This window comes from Lupinus angustifolius, chromosome LG20 (genome assembly GCF_001865875.1).
Source record: "Lupinus angustifolius cultivar Tanjil chromosome LG20, LupAngTanjil_v1.0, whole genome shotgun sequence".
Classification (NCBI taxonomy): Eukaryota; Viridiplantae; Streptophyta; class Magnoliopsida; order Fabales; family Fabaceae; genus Lupinus; species Lupinus angustifolius.
Window position 1 is genome coordinate 5,867,692 of NC_032028.1, and position 11,036 is coordinate 5,878,727.

At 32.8% G+C, this 11,036-nt stretch overlaps 1 protein-coding gene across 6 annotated transcripts; it reads right to left on the bottom strand.

The window, feature by feature from the left end:
* LOC109336390 lies at positions 5,228-9,142 on the bottom strand. Of its 6 annotated transcripts, none has more exons than XM_019572958.1 (3): positions 8,752-9,142; positions 7,934-8,062; positions 5,228-7,802 (listed from the first exon to the last, which is right to left on the bottom strand). In XM_019572958.1, exon 3 carries the CDS (start codon positions 7,718-7,720, stop codon positions 5,459-5,461), a length of 2,262 nt encoding a protein of 753 aa, XP_019428503.1. In that variant the 5' UTR covers positions 7,721-7,802; positions 7,934-8,062; positions 8,752-9,142; the 3' UTR covers positions 5,228-5,458. The 6 variants fall into 6 exon arrangements, with proteins under 6 accessions (XP_019428503.1, XP_019428501.1, XP_019428500.1 ...); XM_019572956.1 differs by having other exon boundaries at positions 5,228-7,799; positions 7,934-8,068; XM_019572955.1 differs by having other exon boundaries at positions 7,934-8,068.

The window sequence follows — 11,036 nt, forward strand, 5'->3', positions numbered from 1 at the left end:
AAAGATATGAGGCATTTATTGTAGCATTGATGATGTTTAAACGACTTCCTCTTGGAATGACCGAGAGAATTTGCCTAAAGTTACCACCAAAAATAACGATTTTTCCACCAAAATTTGATTTTTCATCACCTTTGGAACATATTATATCTTTGAGGGTTTTAGCTAATGCTTCAAAACAATACTTGTGTGTCATTGGAGCTTCATCCCATATTATCAACTTTGTCCTCTTTAACAATTCTGCAAATTCACTCCCTTGATGAATGTTGTATATATAGTTTTCGAGGGTAGGAACTGGTATGGCAAGCTTAGAGTGTGTTGTCCGTCCCCTTGACAATAATAACATTGTTATTCCACTTGATGCCACAATTAAAACTATGTGATTTTCTGAACGTAGGACTGAAGCTAATGTTTTCCACATATAAGTTTTACCAGTGTCACCATAATCGTATAGAAAGAAGGTTTCGATGTTTCCATCATTTACAACTTTCATGACTTTATTAAAAATGATCCTTTGTTCATCTGAAATGCTAAATCATTATTTGTTAATAACCAAAGATGATATCATTTAATATAATGTTAAGTATTAAATAAAGGCAACTAAACAAACCTGTAAGTGAGTTAAAACATTGTCTAAACTCATCTCTCAATTTCCCTTTATCATAATCAAGATCGACATATATAAGTCTATTCTCTAATTGACTTGTGATTCGCCCATTTGGATATGGCATTAATGGATAGTCCCTTAGACTTTTTCTATTTTGTTGTAATATATTCTCAATGTCTAACAAAGTTAGATTTTACAATTGTCGATTAGTTAGCTGCAAATCTAAAAAAACATGTATTAAAATAACTCTTATGGTTAGAAATTAATTGGAATTGTAAAAATATAGTGACAATTCAAAGTGAAATATGTACCTTACCTATTCGATAACCTTCTTTGATCATAGAGAATACCATCAACTAAAAATTGTCACCCCACTCATTAGCTTCTTTGATAGCTTCAGTATATTCTCTATTAATATTTATGTACATGATATATTACACTGTGTCTGTAAATGTGCATATTATAAATAAAATGATAATCGTAATTAAGCGACAATGGAACCTTAACCGATTAAATGATTAGTCAATTAGGTCAAGGAAAATATAAAAGATTAACTTTTGGAGCTAAGAAAAAAACATTTATAGTTTTAATTACGCAGATGTTAAGCCAATCATACAATTAAAATAATCATAATAAAGTATTGTTTTTTTTTCTGAAAAACAAAAGGTATTGGGTTCCATTGTTCTTCTTCGATTCCTCTAATTAATCATTCACATATAATAAAAGAATGTGAATTTATACCTGGAGTTAAAATGGATTTCTCAGAAACGGTCATTATTGTGTTTTGGTGTGTTCACTATATATTACATACACCAACAACCAAATACATATAAGATGCTTGGCTGGGAAGCTTAAAAGAAGAGTTTTGTGACATCACAGTATAATTGTTTCTTTTTCTACAAGTAATCCTTCTACTTATAACGTATAAAAAGCACTAACTACTATCCCTTTTATTCAATTAGAAGATGATTAATAGAAGTAATTATAGGAGACTTAAAAAATTTCTAAAATTTTGTTTGGGAGTGTAGTTTTGGAAGGGAATGAATGACTTTGGAAAGACTTTCCCTTATATAGGAGTTGGGTGAAGGAGATGTGAATGTTTTGGAGGGTCTCTCAAACCCTCCAAAATCACTATGTGTCTATTTTTAAAGTTCACACAATTTGAGTTTTTTGGTCAAAATAGCTAAATATTTTTAGTAACATTATACAATTATACATTATTGTTCATTTCTCATTGTTAATTATATTTTAAAAATAAAAAAATATTATTACATTATCATTATTTTACTCTCCCTTTTCTAAATTTTACACTCTCAAATAAGGGAATTTCCTTCCTTTTCTCTTCCCTTCCTTCTCTTCCTAGCCTTTTGATTCTTCTCCTTCCACTTCTCTCATAACTCTCAAACAAAGCCTAATGGTTTTAATTCTAACCATTACCCTATCCATAGGACATGGAATGAAAAATAAAAAAATGTAAAGTCAATCTTAAGAAACGTCATCTTACGTCATCTTAACTTCTAAAAATTAAATATACAACTCCCTATATTGAGTTCACACTTTAAAATCCCTTATCTTTGAGCAATAATTAGCCAAAACTCTTCAACTTAAGAGAATAAAAGGCCATCCCTACATATCTTTGCTTTGATGTTAGATAATATTTGAAAGCAGCCTCCACCTTGTCATCATTAAGCTACACCACTAATTGACTTTAATTTAATGTTATGAGGGAGCCACATGGAGTCTTGCATTATCTAATAATCCAGATCATTGAGTATAGCTGCATATAGTAATTCTTTATTCTTCACAGACACACATGCACCACAGTTTTATTTTAATTTTTTGTGGTATTAAATGTCTGTTTTTATTATTCATTTGATTAAGGTAGGTAAGTGCACGTGTAAGTACCACATGCTTTTTTATCGAACAATCATCTATTGTCTTAAATCACTTTCAAAATTTTATATTACACTAATGAAAATATGATATGTCAATTAAAAGAATTAAATATTCATTATTATTAATGTAAAATATGATTTGAGACATAGTTTGAGACTATATATCTTTATTCTTTGTAAACTGATTGGTTATGTTCATGAGTTTAAAGCTGAAAAAGGACTATTCGTCCAACAACAAAAATCATTGTGGGTTTTTTGACGTTGTTCCACGAAATTGAGCTTTACAAGAATCAATTTTGTTTGGTCCTACAACGTCTGCACTTGCCGGAATTTGAAAATTAACTAGTACCCATATGGCTATATATCTACATATATATGTTGAAAGGATCATAAAAATGAAGCAAAGTTGAAGGAATGAAAGTTCTCCCATTGGGATAGATATATACAGTGATTTTAATTTGTCTGGACCACTAATCAATGTGGCCAACCTTCAATTATATATACAGCCAAGTGTCAAAATGGATGGTGCTCACAAGTCACAGTATTTGGGACTCCATACCCTACTCCATAAGCCAAAGGCTTTCGAAATAAATGTGAAACTAAATTTGCACGGGTACCTATGATTAGGATAGAAGAATCTCTCATGTGGTAGGGAATTAGTATTATTTTTAGGGTATTCCCACATTTTTGGGCATTAGAACAATTTCAATGTGCATTAAAGGATGTTATTTTAGCCAAATTGTATTTAACTTTTATATCATTTATTAACTTATTAAAATTGTGTACATAATCATAAACATCAAAAGTTTTGGAAAATATGAAGTATTATTTAGTAACTCTACACTTGAAATATGTGTTGACATGACTATCACTCTACCAAATATAAAATATTTAAAAGTTCTTTTACCCCTTAATATTCACATAAAAGTCACTCAAATAATGTAAAATGAGTTTCCCTTACCTCAATTATTTTCATAGAACCTATGTAGTCATTACTCATTAGAAGTTATTCCGAGAGAATAATATGATGGGTGAATCACTCACAAAGTATATTATGAGTGTGTGTGATGTGTGAATTGAAAAGTAGGGTTTGAGAATGTTTTACTTGCACAGAATGCATAAGGAGTATTTATAGGATGAGGCAAATGAAGTGTACTTTACATGAACATGCCCCTTATACATTTTATTCAACAATCAATTTAGAGTTTCAAACATTACATGTGTCTATCATGACAATTAAGCACATATTAATAGCATTTTGGGGTCCATATCTTTGGAGAAATGCTGTCATTTTTTTAAGGGACACTCTCCACTCTCCATTTTGTTTGGAGAATGTTAGTTTGTTAGTTGTTAGTATATTAGTATTTGTTGTGGGTGAGACTCCACCATCAACCTCCTACACTCTACCATCTAACCACCTTATAACTCCTTTTTTGTTGATGGTAGGACTCGAATACACAACCTCATGCACTCTATTCCTTACGACCACCCTCTTCACCATCAGACCACCTTATGACTCCCCCACTCTCCATTTTGATATCGAAGAAACAATTTCCTTTAATTTTCCATAAGACTATGTTTGGTTGGCTTATCTCATTTTATTGATTTTGTAGATTGAAATTGTTCTGGGGAAATCTAAGAATTGGACAATCTCATGACTCCAAGAATCAGAAGCAGCAAATAACTGAAGAAAAGAAATGACAAAATATAAGAAAGTTAAATTGCCACAAATTTTCAGTCTCATTCTTCATCTTTTTTAAACAAAAGCCTCTATTTATTTTTTCTGTTTTTTTAGAAGTGTAATTATAAAAGCTTATAGTTAGAAATTATAATTATTTTTGCATGGTTGCAACTTGCAAATTGTGACACAATTTGGTTATTATTGGTTCTTGTATGTTAATAGCATGCCACATTGTTCTTTCATCAAAAGTCCTAAATATTTCTGACAAAATCCAAACAACATTTGGAAAATGATTTATGGACACTGAAACAAACACGCTAATAACATGTCTAATGTTTTTTGTATGTGTTTCCGGAGTGTATATGTAAAAATATGTGAAAGATAAAAATATACACGAATAAGTTTTTTAAATTTATTTTTCATCCTAGGTCATCAATTATAAGGATATTCAATGATTTAAATTAATAAGTAAATTTAAACTAGTAGATATTTCTAAAGTTAATACCTAAGATGGAAAGTAAATTAAAAAACTTACTCTTGAAATAAAAGATTCCGCTCAAAATAAACATATGAAATGTGATATTGAAGAATTTTATTGCACCGATAAAACAATAGAGTTTGTACTATTTGTGCATTCTAACAACTTCAACAAAAATAAACCTTTATAAATAAAAAATATTCCAAATACAAAGGAAACGTCAATTTTACTTCTTAAAAACTAACATTATATTAAGTCAGTTACCTGAGCTAAATTTATCTACAAGATAAGTATAAAAGTTGTTTACACTAACAATATATCATTTATCATTTATATATTAATTTTATTTTAGTCAATGGTTGTTAACACTTAAGTAATACATGATACTCCAATATTATAAAAAATTCTTATATTGCATAGATTATTTTTTTCATTTATTAATCACATCAACTTATCTCTTCAATAATAATTAGTAAGGAACAAATGTGATGTATTTGTTATTGGAGAACCAAGACGGACACTTTTTCAAAAGAAAATGGTATTCAAGAACTTAATGAAGCAGAAGCTAATACCTGTACTAAATCCTGAGGTTTGATCATCCTTATAAAAAAATATTTAACAAAATAAGAAATAAAAATCATGCCATTACTATATATGCATTACTGGACAATCCTAATTATTGGAGCAGTACTGCAATTACTTAATTCACATTAATGCCAAGTAAATAAAAATATATTATTTACTAGCAAGTCTAAGCTATCAAGCTTAAATAAAACATCAAGCAGGAACCAATTTGCAGCTTAGATGGGAGCTGCACATGTGGTTCTAAAGTGACCTGTTTGATTGCAACGACTACAGTGCACCACCCGCTTAATGCGACCACGATCTTCTGCGCGAACTCGTTTCTTTCTTGGTCTTCCAGGTGGCCTGAGTGATTTAGGAGGGTTAATAACAACTTCAATAGCTTTGCCAGCATTGGCATCCCCCTCAGATAATTCTTTCCAAAGAGATTTATCGGGAATTGGATGTATGGTTTGTGAGTATGTTTTCCGATAAGTTGCAACGGTGAAACAGCTTTCTGTGAATCTATGGACATTCTGCCTGCATGACAGAAGTGCTGCCACTGCATGTGCACATGGTAAACCATAGAGCTGCCAGCCACGACAAAGACAGCATCGATTCCTGATATCAACTATATTATTTCCTTCGTGAGATATAACTTCAAATTCAGCTTCATTAGCGCGGAGAACCTGATATGTGCGCGCACGTTCAAGAGCCTCTGCAACGCGTCTCTCAGCAGAAGGTACAAGTATTGATGTCCACTGCATACTGGTCTCTCGGCGCTCATTAAACCAAGTCATTAGCTGTCTTCTAATGCATTCCATCATTTGAATTATCGGAAGACCAGAGGCCTCCAATATCCAAGCATTTAAAGATTCAACAATGCTAGCTGTCAAATGACCAAACCTGTGCCCCTCAAAATATGCAGTAGCCCACAAACGAGGTGGAATTCTTCGAATCCAATATGCAGCATCTTGTGATATCTCTTCAATCTCCAATACTTTTGCTTCGAATTCAATTACAGTAAGAGCATTAGCTGCATCCCATAGAAAATTAACAAGCATGGTGTTATTGAATTCCTTACGAAAGCTGTCACTCAAGTGTCGCATACAAAATCCATGGAAAGCAGTAGGAAAATTAGCATCAACACCATCTACAATTCCCTTCTGCCTATCAGACAAAATTGTGAGCCTAGGCATGTTTTCAGTGTTGATCTCAAGCAGGTTATGAAGTTCAGACAGAAACCACATCCAATTATCATCATTCTCCTCATCAACAACACCAAATGCCAGAGGGAAGAGAGCCCCATCCCCATCAAATCCGGTAGCAAGAAGCAAAGTACCAAGATACTTGCTCTTTAAATATGTTCTATCAAGCCCCAAGAGTGGACGACAAGCATTTAAAAAGCCATATATGCATGCTTGAAAGGAAATGAAGAGACGTTGGAAGCAATAATCAGTTGGATTTCCATAAACAGATGCAATACTGCCCGGATTGGTGCGCTTCACCTGTTGACAGTATTGTGGAAGCAAGCGATACCCTTCTTCAAAAGATCCACGCATTGCAGCCATGATACGCTCCTTGCCTCTCCATGCTTGCTTGTATGATAAGGTGATCCCATGAGCCCTATGAATCTCTTCCAATATCTCTTTTGGCTTGCAATTAGGGTTCTCCTTCAGCCTTTGCTCCACAGAGTTAGCAACCCACTGAACTGAGGCTTGCTGGTGGCCAAGATGAGAAATTCCTCCACATGTATGATTCTCATGGATTGTCCTAATAGTAAAAGTTGGAACCCCTGGAAGCTTTGCTGCATGAATGCGCCACGGACATCCTTCACTTGCACATTTAGCAGTAAACCGGGTCTTATCAGATTTTATAGTCTGCATCTCAAAGTGAAGAGCAATTGCTGTATCCCTCAATGCCCTTCGGCAACTCTTCACATCTGGGAATTCTTGCCCCACTGACAATTCATAACTAGGACTTGCAGCAACTGTACGAGCCTGGATTACGGGGGGCGTGGAACATACCATAAGATGTGATTGTTGAAGACCCATTTCGTCAGCGGAATCAATGCCCATTTCTGGGTTATGATGAACCACAGTCAGGTCCATGTTCTCATCAAGTTCTTGGTTTTCTGAAACAATCAAATCATTGTTCTCTGATAGGACCAACTCATGATTATGTCCAGGAAGGGACAACGCCTGGTCATCATGCTCAGGTTTTCGATCCATGGCTATATCATGCTCATGGTCATAAGTGTCAATGTCATCACCTTCACCATGGTTTTGTCCTAATCCCAATTCATGGTCATGGCCATGTCCCAAGTCCAGTTCATGATCATGGGTTTGTCCCAGATCCAAATGATGTTCATGAGCTGATCCTAGTTCCAACGAATGGTTCCGGCTGAGGCCCAAATTATGATTGTGACTCAGCACCAAGTGTTGGTCATGGCCAAGTGGTATATTGTGATTTTGCCCAAGTATTAAATCATGGTTAGCCATTGAAGATATATCACTGTATAATAGCAACAAGAACCACCGCTCAACTTACAATACAAACAACTGCTTTGTAGCTGAGACACTGCTGCAAACAAAATACGAGTCAGACAAAACATATTAATCCTCAATCAGCCTTAAATTTTACACATCACTAGAAAGCTAGAAAGAAAACAAATGAAGATATATAATTAACCAAACACTTCACAGAGAACATACCAAAAAGCTCAATTATTTCTGCATGCTTTTTACATTTCTTTCCTTTCTTCTGGTACCCCACTTCCAATACATAACAAATGCCCAGTTTGATGGTTATACACAACTAAATCACGTCAGGCCACTTCAATGCTGAAACTGAAGCAAATAAATAGTGCAAACCAGAGAAGGTGGAAATCAACATCAACTAACAAAAAAAATAAGAATTACATATAAAATTGGAGAGATGGCTACAAATTTGATAACATGCACATATACAACAAACTATCCACCCTTAGCAGGTTCTAGCACTATTAAACATTATAAATCACAAATTGTATAATGCAACATCAACTGTTGATTAGTATCACAGATGGGATAACAAACTCGCAAATCGACAGTTATATATATAGACTTGATATCCACAAACAATCTACTCACACTTATATTAATTCTTAACCATCTCAGTAACAAATCAAACTAAATGAGCTAAATGGACACGATGAGAATCACCACCTGCATCTTTCAATTGCATAGAATGTGTAACACTCATGAGAAACTAATCACCTTAGCAATACAAGTTATAAAAAATGCCTTGAGTTTTAACTTAAGACTCAGCAACTCAAGTAAAACTAGATGTAACCCATAAAGAGAGAGAGAGACACACAATGTGGGACTAGATGTAAATTATCAAAGATGTGAACTTTCATGACAAAATAAAATCATCCTCAGAATCCAGAACTGAATTGATTAGCAAAATGTAAAATTTACTAAAACCCATCAAAATTTCATAATTACTACATTAAAAATCATTAAAAAAACGAGAATTACAGTATAAATACCTGAAAGCTTTCACCTTTATCTCAAAAGGTGCGAAACCATCGTCTTAGAATCATAAAGAAACCTAAACAAGAGGTGGGCAATTCTTAAAAAGCTACTAAATCGAGAGTTGAGAGCATTAAGAAGCGGATCAAAGAGAGTGAAAGGGTTTTTGTGATTTGGGGGTTGGAGAAAGGAGAATTTTTGAAAAGAGGTTGGGGAAAATTGGCGGGGGAAAGAGGATAGGAGAAAATCGGAATAAGGGAAAGAAAGGTGAGGAGAAGAGAGGAAGAATGAGAATTAGAGGGGTAGCAGAAGCATCGATTCTGAGGGTTGAGAAGGGAAATACAGGTTTGGGGCTATCCACAAAAAGAGGGTATTTAGGTCAAACAAATTGAGACTATCTTTTCTTTGCATTATCGGAATTACTGTTTTGTCCAATTCCAGGATAACCAGTATTTCCCCCTCTAATAAATACTATATTTCACAAGTAATTAAACTCTCAATTTTAGGAATATATAAACGGTCAAAACTATCACTTATTACCACTCATATAAATACTTTTAAAACTAAATGATAAATACTATAATGTAATATTAATATTTTACTAATAAGGTTTGAGTAGATAGTTGTGTTCCAACAAATTGTCATTAGTTTCATTTGTGTATAAAACAAAAATATTTTGATTATGATTGGTAATTTGGGTCAAGCTCATGGGTCTACCTGTCTACATTTATTGGGTGAATAGAGTGTGAAAAATGTGTCTACCCGTATTAAAATGTCTGTCCAACACGTCATATTCTCCTATGGGCATTTTTTACGGGCAAAATGGGTTGTTTTATTAGATAAAATATTCAATGTCAAATATGTAAATGTATATTTATTTTGTCAAATATGAGAAATATGTTCCATTTTTTATCTATGCATTTATATCAAATGTGAGAAAATACTACCATTTTCTTATTATATATGTATTTTTATATTATATATATCAATATGCTATTTCTTTTATATTTTGTATACAAAATATGTACTATGTATATTTTGTATCATACAGAGTGTAATATTTATGCACTGATAGTATAAAGATTTATAGATAGATAATATATCATTCATCATTTATTTGTTGTATTACTTTTATTTAAGAGTACACAATGATTGAAAATGAAAAGTGGATAATACATTGATATTATAAAAAATTCTTATAATGTTGATACATACATCTTTTTCTCATATATGTATTTTTATTTTATGCACTGTTCCATTTGTATGATTGTTTATTATGATAAATATATTTATATATTTGTATGCAAATTATATATCGTTTATTTTAAATAACTATTGTATATACATTTATATATATTTATTTTAATGAGGGTGGTCCATAACTCTACAATATCCATATTTAGAATTTTGTATGATTGTTTAAAAATAGGCATACCTATGTCCGCCCTAATTAAGGCATGTATTGCATGAGCGACCTTAATTACCAATAGTTATACTTTGATGACAAGGTCTGATCTTACCTGCTTAATCGACTTGACCCGATCATGATCATACCGAATAGGGTATGGTCTCATTGAATTATGGGCCGAGTTCGAGTTTAAAAATTAGACTCATTCCATATTTAGGGTCGAGTATGAGACAAGTATGATCCAACCCGAACTCGTCCCCCATAGTTATTCATTTATTATATTTGTATGTATTTCTGTTCAATTATGTACAAAATAATTATATATATTTGGTCGAAAGTATCATTGATTTTCTAATTTATTCATGATATATATATATATATATATATATATATATATATGAATTTATATGTCAAATTACATATTCATAATACTAAGTAATACTGAGAAAAATTTAGTGAAGAGGGACATGTACTATATTTAACCGGTTCTAGATTCAGGTTTGGGTTTAAAAGTTGATCCGATTGACATTCAGGATTGAATTATCTCTGAGTCTAAGATTATCTGAATTCAAAAAATGATCCAATCAACTTTTAAACTTGGATAAGACTAAATCTTAACACGTCCAACCAAACCCATACTTACCCTAAGCAGTACCTATATTTTAAAGTGACAATTAATAAAAATAATAATTGTAAAAGTGACAGTGTTTCATTATACATCTTCAACGGACAGAGAGAGAAAAGAATAGGAGCCACGAATTGGCGCGAAAGCAAAGGGAAGAAGAAGAGAGTGCCGAAGTTGCAGGGCGAGTTGAAGAATGTTGCTTCATGAAGCTACTCCCACTCCTTCTCCATCTACATTCACTTCCTCTTCTCTCTACTTTCAATTTTCTC